This window comes from Bombina bombina, chromosome 9 (assembly GCF_027579735.1).
Source record: "Bombina bombina isolate aBomBom1 chromosome 9, aBomBom1.pri, whole genome shotgun sequence".
Lineage (NCBI taxonomy): Eukaryota > Metazoa > Chordata > Amphibia > Anura > Bombinatoridae > Bombina > Bombina bombina.
The window spans coordinates 290,614,542-290,631,834 of NC_069507.1; the positions used below are offsets into that span (position 1 = coordinate 290,614,542).

General features: G+C 40.4%; 1 protein-coding gene across 1 annotated transcript in view; it reads left to right on the forward strand.

The window, feature by feature from the left end:
- NCAPD2 (non-SMC condensin I complex subunit D2) overlaps positions 1 to 17,293 on the forward strand; it is a 185,691-nt gene that overhangs the window by 29,862 nt on the left and 138,536 nt on the right. Inside the window, exon 6 of the mRNA XM_053692853.1 lies at positions 391 to 518. Coding sequence (XP_053548828.1) covers positions 391 to 518 — 128 coding nt within the window. The remainder of the gene's footprint in view (positions 1 to 390; positions 519 to 17,293) is intronic.

Below are 17,293 nucleotides of genomic sequence, written 5' to 3' on the forward strand. Positions count from 1 at the left end.
GCAGAAATCTATAGACATCATTGTACATCTGAATGAATTGTTGGGGCCTGGATAGGAATCTGAAAATCAGCTCAGTGTTTTAAAAATAAGCAAAACTATACAATGTTACCGAAGCACTCCCAGATGGTTTATAATGTCCCCTGTGTCGCTTATAATTCACATTGTACAGGTCCTGTAAGAGTCTCCCAGAACTCTCTGTTCTTCTCTGTTATGTGTGGGGTGTTCTCTCACTTTAGATTTGAAAAGCCTCACGTTGATGCACTAAGGGACTCCGGTCTATGCAGTAAATGTTTTGCTCGCTGATTTTATTGCCTTAAGCCAGGCTGGTGCTGTGTAACCGCTGTATGTTCGTAGCCTGTGTAATAGCATTGCTGATGTTCGCTCTTTCAGCTTGGTCACTGGTTGCTGTTATAAGATGATGGAGAATCCCAGCATTACGCTCGCAAAGAGCAAGTCTGTACGTGATGCCATCGCACATCTCCTCGGAGTGACTGTGAAACGCTACAACCATATGCTGAGTGAGTTTTTATAGGGGGATGGGGATAAAGATGACCGGATGCTGAGTGCATTTATAGGGGGAGGGGGATAAAGATGACCGGATGCTGAGTGCATTTATAGGGGGAGGGGGATAAAGATGACCGGATGCTGAGTGCATTTATAGGGGGAGGGGGATAAAGATGACCGGATGCTGAGTGAGTATTTATAGGGGGAGGGGGATAAAGATGACCCGATGCTGAGTGAGTATTTATAGGGGGATGGGGATAAAGATGACCGGATGCCGAGTGCATTTATAGGGGGAGGGGGATAAAGATGACCCGATGCTGAGTGAGTATTTATAGGGGGATGGGGATAAAGATGACCGGATGCTGAGTGAGTATTTATAGGGGGAGGGGGATAAAGATGACCCGATGCTGAGTGAGTATTTATAGGGGGATGGGGATAAAGATGACCCGATGCTGAGTGAGTATTTATAGGGGGAGGGGGATAAAGATGACCCGATGCTGAGTGAGTATTTATAGGGGGATGGGGATAAAGATGACCGGATGCTGAGTGAGTATTTATAGGGGAAGGGGGATAAAGATGACCGGATGCTGAGTGCATTTATAGGGGGAGGGGGATAAAGATGATCGGATGCTGAGTGAGTTTTTATAGGGTGAAAGGGATAAAGATGACCGGATGCTGAGTGAGTTTTTATAGGGTGAAAGGGATAAAGATGACCGGATGCTGAGTGTATTTATAGGGGGATGGGGATAAAGATGACCGGATGCTGAGTGCATTTATAGGGGGAGGGGGATAAAGATGACCGGATGCTGAGTGCATTTATAGGGGGAGGGGGATAAAGATGACCGGATGCTGAGTGCATTTATAGGGGGAGGGGGATAAAGATGACCGGATGCTGAGTGTATTTATAGGGGGATGGGGATAAAGATGACCGGATGCTGAGTGCATTTATAGGGGGAGGGGGATAAAGATGACCGGATGCTGAGTGCATTTATAGGGGGAGGGGGATAAAGATGACCGGATGCTGAGTGCATTTATAGGGGGAGGGGGATAAAGATGACCGGATGCTGAGTGCATTTATAGGGGGAGGGGGATAAAGATGACCGGATGCTGAGTGCACTTTATGGGGGGGGGGGGGCAAGCTGAGCACACCACCTGGCTAAAAAATTTTCCAATAATAAAAATGTTTTTTTATTGCACATATCATTTACAGGGACAGTCTACTCCAGAATGTTTGTTTAAAAAGATTGGAAAAAAAAAGGGATTATCTAAGGCACGGAGAGTCAACAAATCCATTCAATTGCTAGTGGGAATTCAACTCCAGGCCACCAGGAGAAGGCAAAGAACACCCCAGGAAAGCTTTTAAGTATCCCTCCTACTTCCCATAATCCCCAGTCATTCTTTGCCTTTGTATATTTAGGAGGTGTGCAAAAATGGTGCTCTGAAGGAAAATTAAGTATTTATCCTTTAATGGGTAATTTCCCTGCAAACAAGGATCGGGGTAATACTGTGTCCATGTAATCCTCTTTAGTAAGAGTTGTGGTAGCTGTTGGAGGTCACAGGGTAGTCCTTGTTTCTCCTCTAACAATTTATGCTAACCCCCATATAGAAAACCAGGGTTTTTTTTACTCTGCTTTTCCTTTTTCTCCAGGTCCCTGTCAGAAGTCTTCAAGATCTGTGAGACCTTGGATTCTGTGCCTGCCCCACAGCTGAAGCTCCAAGGTAACTGTTTTTTTCCCTCCCTTCTTAGGTGAGAAGGCTCAAGCGCATTGGAGGTTAATACCCATCTACACGGATAATGGAGCCTGGCAACTTTTTCTACAACTCTCTTAATTGTGGGGATTTTATTGGGCAGTATATGCAGGGCACTGGTGTTAGAAACAATGGTGTGTGGTTTTTTTTCTTTTTCCAAACATTGTTTGAGGCTTTTGATTTTTATTATTTTTAACGGTCTGGGCATTCAAACAGGGTGTTAATAAAAACAAATAAAACAAAATGATTGAGAATGACCGTTACTTTTAGCGTGGTGTACTTTCACACTCTTTCTACTGTGTTGCATTTATTTTCCTGGTGCGGTCACCTAACAACCGCGTCTCCTCTTCCGCCCGAAGCGGCTTGTGCAGCGGTGATGTCCGTAACTCTGTGTGGAGTTTATAACTGAGTGAGTGTGGCGACACTGGTTCTTATATCAGGAGGTGGTGAGTCTTCTCCAGCATCGGCTGAGAGTATAGAGGTGTCGTTTTTAATTGTCTCCTGCAGAACATCGTTTTCGCAAATAGCTAGTAGTTGGGCAGCTAGTGAGAGTTGAAAGCACTTCAAAATTTTATTTTTATAGCTTCCTTATTGGTCTACTAATTCAGATTTATTTACTGCTGGGTTTTATTTAAATCTATTTTCTGGGAACCTGTGGTTTTTCCTATACGGGAGGAACTTACACAATGGAAAGGGACCAAGATTTATCGGTTAATTTTGACAAATTCTTATATTGTTTAGAAGCCCAAGTGATTCCTCCTGTACATCTTTGCTCCACGTGTCTAGCAAATATGTTGCAGTCAAAAAATAAAGATGCTGCCGTTCCTCTAAAAATGTAACCCCTCAGCCATCTGTATCAGGATTTTGTTACCCTAGACATCCCTCAGCAGTGCCCTGCGGCTCTACTCAGTCTGTATCTAGGGGTGTTTTTCTACCAGGTTTGCAATGCAGCTTACCTCAGCGGTTTATGCGGCTCCTTAGTGCCTTACCTATCTCTGGTAAGAGAAAGAAAATCTAAGAATATATCCTCTAAGTCATGAATATCTTCTAATGCCAAGGCTGCTTTGGTCAGTTTATCCCAATTATCTGAGTATGACAATTCTTCTGCAGTCTGAGGGAGAAATCTCTGAATCAGATTCTACTGCAGTTAGTGCTGTAGACTCCAAGCTTAAATCTAAACCTCAGCTCCTCTAACACCTTGGTTTACGGCTTAAAGGGACAGTCTACCATATTATTGTTTTAAAAGATAGATAATCCCTTTATTACCCATTCCCCCGTTTTTGTATAACCAACACATTTATATTAATATACTTATTACCTCTGTGATTACCTTGTATCTAGGAACCTTCTTCCAGCCCCCTGATCACATGACACTGACTGTTTATTATCTATTGTCCTAAATTTAGCATTGTTTTGTGCTAAATCTTAAATAACCCCCTGTGCCTGAACAGTGTTATCTATATGGCCCACGTGTACTTTCTGTCTGTGTTGAAAAGAGATTTAAAAAGCATGTGATAAGAGGCAGCCCTCAAAGGTTTAGAAATTGGCATATGAGCCTACCTTTCTTTAGTTTAAACTAAGAATACCAAGAGAAAAAAGCAAATTTAATTTTAATCAACTTTCCAATTTATTTTATCAAAAGTCCTATCTGAATAATGAAAGTTTAATGTATACTTAACTGTCCCTTTTAAGGAGGTTCTTGCTACTCTGGGGGACTCAGAAACTTCAATTTCATAACCGCAGGAGTCTCAGAAGTAGAACAAGGTTTTTGATGTCAAGCCTCGATCTGTAGAAGTGTTTCCTGTTCCAGATCGTATGTTGGCTGATATTATTCAAGAATGGGGTAAATCGGGTGTTCCCTTTACCCATCTATTTTTAAGAAAATGATTCTGTGCAGGATCTCTGGTGTACTATTCCTAAGGTGGATGAAGCAATATCCACATTGGCTAGGAGGACTAAGATGCCTCTGGAGGCTAGTACCTCTTTTAAGGACCCCATGGATAGGAAATTGGAGGGGTAATTAAAGGTTTTCCTTCACTATGGTTTGCTATGGCAAACGGTGGCTAGTATGGCGGCTGGTGCGGCCTTATTGGTGTGACACCTTATCTGAAGTAATTTTGGAGAAGACTACTGTGGAGGAGATCCAGGACAGGGTCAAGGCATTTAACCCCTTAACGACCAACGACGTACAGGGTACATACTACAAAAAAGTCCTTAATGACCAAGGACGTACCCTGTACGTCAGTCTTTCCAAGCGGTGGAAGCGATCCTTGTGATTGTTGGTGGGTGCTGATGCAGGGAGGCGGGTGTATGGCCATCAGTGAAGGAAGTGGGTCGGAGGGGGCGGGCACAGGTGGGAACGCTACACTATGGCACAGTAACACATTTTTCTAAGGTGAGAGTGAGGACTGGAGAGGGTGGGAATGTTCAGATAAGGGATCTGGGAAGGGGTGGCAGCTACACCGCTGAAAATATTGACTAATTTTATATATATATATATATATATTTCATAATCCAGATGCACACTTAGCCTCAGTGTTAAGAAGTATCCGGAAAGAAGCAGGCAACACAGGAATTTAATTCAAACGAAAAAGGCTTTATTCCAATCCTTGGAACAAACAGCAGGGCCTTAACCCATAACGTTTCGGTCTACACTTAGACCTTTATCAAATGGGCTCCATTTGATAAAGGTCTAAGTGTAGACCGAAACGTTATGGGTTAAGGCCCTGCTGTTTGTTCCAAGGATTGGAATAAAGCCTTTTTCGTTTGAATTAAATTCCTGTGTTGCCTGCTTCTTTCCGGATACTTCTTAACACTGAGGCTAAGTGTGCATCTGGATATCCTACCTACATTCTATTTGCAGTGCACCGGGTAGTTGCTATAGTAGTGTGTGCCACTTTTTTGCATGTGTGTATCTCTATCTATATCTATTATCATCTATATCTATTATCATCTATATCTATTATCATCTATATCTATTATCATCTATATCTATTATCATCTATATCTATTATCATCTATATCTATTATCATCTATATCTATTATCATCTATATCTATTATCATCTATATCTATTATCATCTATATCTATTATCATCTATATCTATTATCATCTATATCTATTATCATCTATATCTATTATCATCTATATCTATTATCTATATCGGATCGCCCCCAACCGGGGACAATTGTGGGGAAGGGAGCTGTTTGGGAGGGATCAGGGGTGTGATGTGTCGGTTGAGAGGCTGATCTCTACAATAAAGCTAAAAAATGGTATGTGTGGGTACAGTAAATGAGTAAGATGAAAATTACAGCTTAACACAAACACCACAGAAATGTAAAAATAGCCTTGGTCCCAAACAGACAGAAAATCGAAAAGTGCTGTGGTCCTTAAGGGGTTAAAATGGGCAAATACCTTCATTTGTGATACCAGTATGCAGGTTGTACGTCCTAAATGCAAAGACTTCCAGTCTTGCCATTTTATCTCGCAGAGCGTTGTGGCTAAAGTCTTGGTCAGCAGACATGGTTTTCAAGTCTAGACTCCTTTTCTCTTCCAGGGGAAGACCTTGTTTGGTCTTGGTCTGGATGCCATCATTTCCATTGTCACGTGGGGAAAAGGAGCTTTTCTTCAAGATAAGACTAGATTTAAGGGTCACCAAGCTTCTTATTCTCATTCCTTTTGCAATTTCAAGGGACAGAAATCCTCTTCTTCCAAAACTGAACAGACAAAGACTTCCTGGAGACCTACCCAACCTTGGAATAAGGGCAAGCTGTCCAAGAAGCGCCTTCTGAGAACAAATCGGTATGAATGATCCGCCATCCGAGATAGGATTAGGTAGGGGGCAGACTTTCTCTTTCAAGAGGCTTGGATTTGCGATGTTCCAGATCCTTGGGCGGTGGAAGTGGTCTCTGAGGACAAGATTTGAAACCTATCTTGTATCCCTGAGGCATATTTCTCCTGTTGGTCATCAGCAAACCAGGAAAAAAAGGCATTCTTACACTGTCAGGGATCTCTCTTTAGGAGTGATTGTTCGAGTTCCTCTGGCAGAACAAGGATGAGGATTTTATTCCTACCTTTTTCATGGTTTCCTAGAACGAGAACTTTTTCTTCCCATTTTGGACCTGAAGTGCCTCAACAAATTTCACACGGTTCTGTTCTTCAAAATGGAGACAGTCTGTTCCAGTCTCCCTTTAGTTCATGACCCCCATCGACCTGAAGGATGCTTAACTTCATGTTCCTATTCACAAGGATCATTTTCCACTTCTTCGGTTTGCCTTTCTGGACAATCTCTTTCAGTTTGTAACCCTTCCTTTTGGCCTTGCCAAAGGTCTCGAGGAATTGCGGTAGCCCCGTACCTGGACGATGGCTTGGTTCAGGCGCCATCTTTTCATTTAGCAAAATCCCATAAGGATTATGTTATTCATTCTCACGGGTAGATGAGTCTGAGCATGAGTTCCTGATTCCAAATACCAGGGCCTGTTTTTTGGTGACAATCATAGATTCAATCTATTTTCTTAACAGAAGCAAGAAAGTCCAAACTCTTATTCAGATTGCCTTCCTCTTCAGTCCTCTGTCCGACCCTCAGTGGCACAGTGTATGGAAGTAATTGGTCTCATGGTGGCCTCTATGGACATTTTTATTCCCTTTTTTTTTTTTTTTTTAAGACCTCAACAGTTATACATGCTCAGATAATGGAACAGAGACCACTCGAATCTCTCAACGAATAGTCCTAGACAACCTTTCGAGTCTCTCTGTCTCTCTGTCATCAGGTAAGCATAAATTTGTGTTTTTATTTGTGTGTGAAATTGTGATATTTTTAATTGTTCAATTCTGGGTAAAGATGGACCAGGAGGCTTTGCAAAATGTTACAAAGAACAAGTGTTTTGATGCTAATGTGGAACCACGAATCCCTTTCTGTTTCTCGTGTATTGAGAGAACATTGAATTACAGGGATAGACTTTTTGATGCTGAGCCAATATTGTCTAGGGCGGATGCTTTTCAGGAGTCTGACAATGTTCAAGATATGCTGCAGCTTTCTCCTCGTGTCCCAAATTTTATTGTCCACACATGCAGTACCCTGCGCTTCCTCTCTAGCTCCGCCTAGAGTTACGTTGCAAGACCGCTACCCTCATGTCATCTGCGCTATCTGATGCGCTGTCTGCTTTTCCCATGCTACAGGGAAAGCGCAAGAGGAAATTGAAGGTTTCTGACGCAGTCGTAGCTATTCAGTAAGTTACATCCCAGAAGTCTGAGGAGGAAGATATTTCAGTAGCATCTGAGGGTGTAAATCCTTCTTCTTCTGATGCTTTAGTTGTATCCTTCAGGTTTAAGCTAGAAAACCTCCATTTGTTACTTAAAGGGACACTGAACCCTATTTTTTTTTCCATGATTTAGATGGAGCTTGAAATTTTAAGCAACTTTCTAATTTACTCCCATTATCAATTTTTCTTCATTCTTAGTATCTTTATTTGAAATGCAAGACTGAAAGTTTAGATGCTGGCCCATTTTTGGTGAACAACCTGGGTTGTTCTTGCTGATTGGTGGATACATTCATCCACCAATAAAAGTGCTGTCCAGAGTCCTAAACCCAAAAAAAGCTTAGATGCCTTTGTCAAAGATAGAAAGCGAATGAAGAAATTGATAGGGGTAAATTAGAAAGTTGCTTAAAATTGCATGCTCTATCTGAATCGCAATAGAAAAAATGTGGGATCAGTGTATCTTTTTAAGGAGGTTTTGGCTACCTTGGACGACTGACACTAAGGTCGTAGTCAATCCTAAGAAGTCTGGCAAGCTAAAAAAGTATTTTGATGTACCTTCCATGGTGGAGGTTTTCCCTGTGCCAGATCGGGCTACAGAGATTATTGCTAAGGAATGGTAGAGACCGGGTATTCCTTTTTCTCCATCCCCTATTTTTAAAAAGGTTTCCTATTGCTGACTCTCAAGGAGTCTTGGCAGACGGTCCCCGAGGTGGAATTGGCAATTTCCACCTTGGCTAAGAACGACTATTCCCATAGAGGGTAGTTGTTCATTTAAGGATCCTATGGATAAGAAATTGGAGGGATTGCTCAAAAAAAATGTGTTCACCAGGGTTTACAATGGCAACCTGTTGTGTGTATTGCTACCGTCACTAGTGCGGCAGCATTCTGGTTTGATGCGTTGTCTGATTCTATTCAGACACACTTCCCTTGACGAGATCCAGGATAGGATCAAGGCCCTTAAGTTGTCCAATTTTTTTATAACAGATGCTTCCCTACATGTTAAGCTGGGAGCTAAGATTTCTGGGTTTGCCGTACTGGCCCAGTGCCTTATGGTTGAAATCCTGGTCTGTGGAGGTTTCATCTAAGCTTTTGGCGATTCCATACAAGAGTAAGACCTTGTTTGGACCGGGCTTGGCTGAAATTATTTCCGACATTATGGGAGGAAAGGGTCACTTCCTCCCTCAGGATAAGAGGAATAAACTGGACGTCAGTAATTTCTTTCATGTAATTAGCAAGAGTCCATGAGCTAGTGACGTATGGGATATACATTCCTACCAGGAGGGGCAAAGTTTCCCAAACCTCAAAATGCCTATAAATACACCCCTCACCACACCCACAAATCAGTTTTACAAACTTTGCCTCCGATGGAGGTGGTGAAGTAAGTTTGTGCTAGATTCTACGTTGATATGCGCTCCGCAGCAAGTTGGAGCCCGGTTTTCCTCTCAGCGTGCAGTGAATGTCAGAGGGATGTGAGGAGAGTATTGCCTATTTGAATGCAGTGATCTCCTTCTAAGGGGTCTATTTCATAGGTTCTCTGTTATCGGTCGTAGAGATTCATCTCTTACCTCCCTTTTCAGATCGACGATATACTCTTATATATACCATTACCTCTACTGATTCTCGTTTCAGTACTGGTTTGGCTTTCTACAAACATGTAGATGAGTGTCCTGGGGTAAGTATATTTTATTTTTTGTGACACTCTAAGCTATGGTTGGGCACTTTGTTTATAAAGTTCTAAATATATGTATTTAAACATTTATTTGCCTTGACTCAGAATGTTCAACATTCCTTATTTTTCAGACAGTCAGTTTCATATTTGGGTTAATGCATTTCAAATTGATAATTTTTTTCTTACCTTCAAAAAATTTGACTCTTTTTCCCTGTGGGCTGTTAGGCTCGCGGGGGCTGAAAATGCTTCATTTTATTGCGTCATTCTTGACGCAGACTTTTTTGGCGCAAAAAAAAAAAAAAAAAAAAAATCTTTTCCGTTTCTGGCGTCATACGTGTCGCCGGAAGTTGCGTCATTTTTTGACGTTATTTTGCGTCAAAGATGTCGGCGTTCCGGATGTTGCGTCATTTTTGGCGCCAAAAGCATTTAGGCGCCAAAAAATGTGGGCGTCTTTTTTGGCGCCAAAAAATATGGGCGTCACTTTTGTCTCCACATTATTTCAGTCTCATTTTTCATTGCTTCTGGTTGCTAGAAGCTTGTTCTTTGGCATTTTTTCCCATTCCTGAAACTGTCATTTAAGGAATTTGATCAATTTTGCTTTATATGTTGTTTCTTTCATGTAATTAGCAAGAGTCCATGAGCTAGTGACGTATGGGATATACATTCCTACCAGGAGGGGCAAAGTTTCCCAAACCTCAAAATGCCTATAAATACACCCCTCACCACACCCACAAATCAGTTTTACAAACTTTGCCTCCTATGGAGGTGGTGAAGTAAGTTTGTGCTAGATTCTACGTTGATATGCGCTCCGCAGCAAGTTGGAGCCCGGTTTTCCTCTCAGCGTGCAGTGAATGTCAGAGGGATGTGAGGAGAGTATTGCCTATTTGAATGCAGTGATCTCCTTCTACGGGGTCTATTTCATAGGTTCTCTGTTATCGGTCGTAGAGATTCATCTCTTACCTCCCTTTTCAGATCGACGATATACTCTTATATATACCATCACCTCTACTGATTCTCGTTTCAGTACTGGTTTGGCTTTCTACAAACATGTAGATGAGTGTCCTGGGGTAAGTATATTTTATTTTTTGTGACACTCTAAGCTATGGTTGGGCACTTTGTTTATAAAGTTCTAAATATATGTATTTAAACATTTATTTGCCTTGACTCAGAATGTTCAACATTCCTTATTTTTCAGACAGTCAGTTTCATATTTGGGATAATGCATTTCAAATTGATAATTTTTTTCTTACCTTCAAAAAATTTGACTCTTTTTCCCTGTGGGCTGTTAGGCTCGCGGGGGCTGAAAATGCTTCATTTTATTGCGTCATTCTTGACGCAGACTTTTTTGGCGCAAAAAATCTTTTCCATTTCCGGCGTCATACGTGTCGCCGGAAGTTGCGTCATTTTTTGACGTTATTTTGCGTCAAAGATGTCGGCGTTCCGGATGTTGCGTCATTTTTGGCGCCAAAAGCATTTAGGCGCCAAAAAATGTGGGCGTCTTTTTTGGCGCCAAAAAATATGGGCGTCATTTTTGTCTCCACATTATTTCAGTCTCATTTTTCATTGCTTCTGGTTGCTAGAAGCTTGTTCTTTGGCATTTTTTCCCATTCCTGAAACTGTCATTAAGGAATTTGATCAATTTTGCTTTATATGTTGTTTTTTCTCTTACATATTGCAAGATGTCTCACGTTGCATCTGAGTCAGAAGATACTACAGGAAAATCGCTGTCTAGTGCTGGATCTACCAAAGCTAAGTGTATCTGCTGTAAACTTTTGGTAGCTATTTCTCCGGCTGTTGTTTGTACTAATTGTCATGACAAACTTGTTAATGCAGATAATATTTCCTTTAGTAAAGTACCATTGTCTGTTGCAGTTCCCTCAACATCTAAGGTGCAGAATGTTCCTGATAACATAAGAGATTTTGTTTCTGAATCCATCAAGAAGGCTATGTCTGTTATTTCTCCTTCTAGTAAACATAAAAAATCTTTTAAAACTTCTCTCCCTACAGATGAATTTTTAAATGTACATCATCATTCTGATTCTGATGACTCTTCTGGTTCAGAGGATTCTGTCTCAGAGATTGATGTTGATAAATCTTCATATTTATTTAAAATGGAATTTATTCGTTCTTTACTTAAAGAAGTACTAATTGCTTTAGAAATAGAGGATTCTGGTCCTCTTGATACTAATTCTAAACGTTTAGATAAAGTATTTAAATCTCCTGTGGTTATTCCAGAAGTTTTTCCTGTTCCTAATGCTATTTCTGAAGTAATTTCCAAAGAATGGGATAAATTGGGTAATTCTTTTACTCCTTCTAAACGTTTTAAGCAATTATATCCTGTGCCGTCTGACCGATTAGAATTTTGGGACAAGATCCCTAAAGTTGATGGGGCTATTGCTACTCTTGCTAAACGTACTACTATTCCTACGTCAGATGGTACTTCGTTTAAGGATCCTTTAGATAGGAAAATTGAATCCTTTCTAAGAAAAGCTTATCTGTGTTCAGGTAATCTTCTTAGACCTGCTATATCATTGGCTGATGTTGCTGCAGCTTCAACTTTTTGGTTGGAAACTTTAGCGCAACAAGTAACAGATCATGATTCTCATGATATTATTATTCTTCTTCAGCATGCTAATAATTTTATCTGTGATGCCATTTTTGATATTATCAGGGTTGATGTCAGGTTTATGTCTCTAGCTATTTTAGCTAGAAGGGCTTTATGGCTTAAAACTTGGAATGCTGATATGGCTTCTAAATCAACTCTACTTTCCATTTCTTTCCAGGGTAACAAATTATTTGGTTCTCAGTTGGATTCTATTATCTCAACTGTTACTGGTGGGAAAGGAACTTTTTTACCACAGGATAAAAAATCTAAGGGTAAAAACAGGGCTAATAATCGTTTTCGTTCCTTTCGTTTCAACAAAGAACAGAAGCCTAATCCTTCATCCTCAGGAGCAGTTTCAGTTTGGAAACCATCTCCAGTCTGGAATAGATCCAAGCCTGCTAGAAAGCCAAAGCCTGCTTCTAAGTCCACATGAAGGTGTGGCCCTCATTCCAGCTCAGCTGGTAGGGGGCAGGTTACGTTTTTTCAAAGAAATTTGGATCAATTCTGTTCACAATCTTTGGATTCAGAATATTGTTTCAGAAGGGTACAGAATTGGTTTCAAGTTGAGACCTCCTGCAAAGAGATTTTTTCTTTCCCGTGTCCCAGTAAATCCAGTGAAAGCTCAAGCATTTCTGAAATGTGTTTCAGATCTAGAGTTGGCTGGAGTAATTATGCCAGTTCCAGTTCCGGAACAGGGGATGGGGTTTTATTCAAATCTCTTCATTGTACCAAAGAAGGAGAATTCCTTCAGACCAGTTCTGGATCTAAAAATACTAAATCGTTATGTAAGGATACCAACTTTCAAGATGGTAACTATAAGGACTATTCTGCCCTTTGTTCAGCAAGGGAATTATATGTCCACAATAGATTTACAGGATGCATATCTGCATATTCCGATTCATCCAGATCATTATCAGTTCCTGAGATTCTCTTTTCTGGACAAGCATTACCAGTTTGTGGCTCTGCCGTTTGGCCTAGCTACAGCTCCAAGAATTTTTACAAAGGTTCTCGGTGCCCTTCTGTCTGTAATCAGAGAACAGGGTATTGTGGTATTTCCTTATTTGGACGATATCTTGGTACTTGCTCAATCTTTACATTTAGCAGAATCTCATACGAATCGACTTGTGTTGTTTCTTCAAGATCATGGTTGGAGGATCAATTTACCAAAAAGTTCATTGATTCCTCAGACAAGGGTAACCTTTCTGGGTTTCCAGTTAGATTCAGTGTCCATGACTCTGTCTTTAACAGACAAGAGACGTCTAAAACTGATTTCAGCTTGTCGAAACCTTCAGTCACAATCATTCCCTTCGGTAGCCTTATGCATGGAAATTCTAGGCCTTATGACTGCTGCATCGGACGCGATCCCCTTTGCTCGTTTTCACATGCGACCTCTTCAGCTTTGTATGCTGAATCAATGGTGCAAGGATTACACAAAGATATCTCAATTAATATCTTTAAAACCGATTGTTCAACATTCTCTAACATGGTGGACAGATCACCATCGTTTAATTCAGGGGGCTTCTTTTTTGCTTCCGACCTGGACTGTAATTTCAACAGATGCAAGTCTCACAGGTTGGGGAGCTGTGTGGGGATCTCTGACGGCACAAGGAGTTTGGGAATCTCAGGAGGTGAGATTGCCGATCAATATTTTGGAACTCCGTGCAATTTTCAGAGCTCTTCAGTTTTGGCCTCTTCTGAAGAGAGAATCGTTCATTTGCTTTCAGACAGACAATGTCACAACTGTGGCATACATCAATCATCAAGGAGGGACTCACAGTCCTCTGGCTATGAAAGAAGTATCTCGAATTTTGGTTTGGGCGGAATCCAGCTCCTGTCTAATCTCTGCGGTTCATATCCCAGGTATAGACAATTGGGAAGCGGATTATCTCAGTCGCCAAACGTTGCATCCGGGCGAATGGTCTCTTCACCCAGAGGTATTTCTTCAGATTGTTCAAATGTGGGAACTTCCAGAAATAGATCTGATGGCGTCTCATCTAAACAAGAAACTTCCCAGGTATCTGTCCAGATCCCGGGATCCTCAGGCGGAGGCAGTGGATGCATTATCACTTCCTTGGAAGTATCATCCTGCCTATATCTTTCCGCCTCTAGTTCTTCTTCCAAGGGTAATCTCCAAGATTCTGAAGGAATGCTCGTTTGTTCTGCTGGTAGCTCCGGCATGGCCTCACAGGTTTTGGTATGCGGATCTTGTCCGGATGGCCTCTTGCCAACCGTGGACTCTTCCGTTAAGATCAGACCTTCTGTCGCAAGGTCCTTTTTTCCATCAGGATCTAAAATCCTTAAATTTAAAGGTATGGAGATTGAACGCTTGATTCTTGGTCAAAGAGGTTTCTCTGACTCTGTGATTAATACTATGTTACAGGCTCGTAAATCTGTATCTAGAGAGATATATTATAGAGTCTGGAAGACTTATATTTCTTGGTGTCTTTCTCATCATTTTTCTTGGCATTCTTTTAGAATACCGAGAATTTTACAGTTTCTTCAGGATGGTTTAGATAAAGGTTTGTCCGCAAGTTCCTTGAAAGGACAAATCTCTGCTCTTTCTGTTCTTTTTCACAGAAAGATTGCTGTTCTTCCTGATATTCATTGTTTTGTACAAGCTTTGGTTCGTATAAAACCTGTCATTAAGTCAATTTCTCCTCCTTGGAGTTTGAATTTGGTTCTGGGAGCTCTTCAAGCTCCTCCGTTTGAACCTATGCATTCATTGGACATTAAATTACTTTCTTGGAAAGTTTTGTTCCTTTTGGCAATCTCTTCTGCCAGAAGAGTTTCTGAATTATCTGCTCTTTCTTGTGAGTCTCCTTTTCTGATTTTTCATCAGGATAAGGCGGTGTTGCGAACTTCTTTTGAATTTTTACCTAAAGTTGTGAATTCCAACAACATTAGTAGAGAAATTGTGGTTCCTTCATTATGTCCTAATCCTAAGAATTCTAAGGAGAAATCGTTGCATTCTTTGGATGTTGTTAGAGCTTTGAAATATTATGTTGAAGCTACCAAGTCTTTCCGAAAGACTTCTAGTCTATTTATCTTTTCCGGTTCTAGAAAAGGCCAGAAAGCTTCTGCCATTTCTTTGGCATCTTGGTTGAAATCGTTAATTCATCTTGCCTATGTTGAGTCGGGTAAAACTCCGCCTCAGAGGATTACAGCTCATTCTACTAGGTCAGTTTCTACTTCCTGGGCTTTTAGGAATGAAGCTTCGGTTGATCAGATTTGCAAAGCAGCAACTTGGTCCTCTTTGCATACTTTTACTAAGTTCTACCATTTTGATGTATTTTCTTCTTCTGAAGCAGTTTTTGGTAGAAAAGTACTTCAGGCAGCGGTTTCAGTTTGAATCTTCTGCTTATGTTTTTCATTAAACTTTATTTTGGGTGTGGATTTTTTTCAGCAGGAATTGGCTGTCTTTATTTTATCCCTCCCTCTCTAGTGACTCTTGCGTGGAAAGATCCACATCTTGGGTAGTCATTATCCCATACGTCACTAGCTCATGGACTCTTGCTAATTACATGAAAGAAAACATAATTTATGTAAGAACTTACCTGATAAATTCATTTCTTTCATATTAGCAAGAGTCCATGAGGCCCACCCTTTTTTTGTGGTGGTTATGATTTTTTTGTATAAAGCACAATTATTCCAATTCCTTATTTTATATGCTTTCGCACTTTTTTCTTATCACCCCACTTCTTGGCTATTCGTTAAACTGATTTGTGGGTGTGGTGAGGGGTGTATTTATAGGCATTTTGAGGTTTGGGAAACTTTGCCCCTCCTGGTAGGAATGTATATCCCATACGTCACTAGCTCATGGACTCTTGCTAATATGAAAGAAATGAATTTATCAGGTAAGTTCTTACATAAATTATGTTTTTTTCTCTTACATATTGCAAGATGTCTCACGTTGCATCTGAGTCAGAAGATACTACAGGAAAATCGCTGTCTAGTGCTGGATCTACCAAAGCTAAGTGTATCTGCTGTAAACTTTTGGTAGCTATTTCTCCGGCTGTTGTTTGTACTAATTGTCATGACAAACTTGTTAATGCAGATAATATTTCCTTTAGTAAAGTACCATTGTCTGTTGCAGTTCCCTCAACATCTAAGGTGCAGAATGTTCCTGATAACATAAGAGATTTTGTTTCTGAATCCATCAAGAAGGCTATGTCTGTTATTTCTCCTTCTAGTAAACATAAAAAATCTTTTAAAACTTCTCTCCCTACAGATGAATTTTTAAATGTACATCATCATTCTGATTCTGATGACTCTTCTGGTTCAGAGGATTCTGTCTCAGAGATTGATGTTGATAAATCTTCATATTTATTTAAAATGGAATTTATTCGTTCTTTACTTAAAGAAGTACTAATTGCTTTAGAAATAGAGGATTCTGGTCCTCTTGATACTAATTCTAAACGTTTAGATAAAGTATTTAAATCTCCTGTGGTTATTCCAGAAGTTTTTCCTGTTCCTAATGCTATTTCTGAAGTAATTTCCAAAGAATGGGATAAATTGGGTAATTCTTTTACTCCTTCTAAACGTTTTAAGCAATTATATCCTGTGCCGTCTGACCGATTAGAATTTTGGGACAAGATCCCTAAAGTTGATGGGGCTATTGCTACTCTTGCTAAACGTACTACTATTCCTACGTCAGATGGTACTTCGTTTAAGGATCCTTTAGATAGGAAAATTGAATCCTTTCTAAGAAAAGCTTATCTGTGTTCAGGTAATCTTCTTAGACCTGCTATATCTTTGGCTGATGTTGCTGCAGCTTCAATTTTTTGGTTGGAAACTTTAGCGCAACAAGTAACAGATCATGATTCTCATGATATTATTCTTCTTCAGCATGCTAATAATTTTATCTGTGATGCCATTTTTGATATTATCAGGGTTGATGTCAGGTTTATGTCTCTAGCTATTTTAGCTAGAAGGGCTTTATGGCTTAAAACTTGGAATGCTGATATGGCTTCTAAATCAACTCTACTTTCCATTTCTTTCCAGGGTAACAAATTATTTGGTTCTCAGTTGGATTCTATTATCTCAACTGTTACTGGTGGGAAAGGAACTTTTTTACCACAGGATAAAAAATCTAAGGGTAAAAACAGGGCTAATAATCGTTTTCGTTCCTTTCGTTTCAACAAAGAACAAAAGCCTAATCCTTCATCCTCAGGAGCAGTTTCAGTTTGGAAACCATCTCCAGTCTGGAATAGATCCAAGCCTGCTAGAAAGCCAAAGCCTGCTTCTAAGTCCACATGAAGGTGTGGCCCTCATTCCAGCTCAGCTGGTAGGGGGCAGGTTACGTTTTTTCAAAGAAATTTGGATCAATTCTGTTCACAATCTTTGGATTCAGAATATTGTTTCAGAAGGGTACAGAATTGGTTTCAAGTTGAGACCTCCTGCAAAGAGATTTTTTCTTTCCCGTGTCCCAGTAAATCCAGTGAAAGCTCAAGCATTTCTGAAATGTGTTTCAGATCTAGAGTTGGCTGGAGTAATTATGCCAGTTCCAG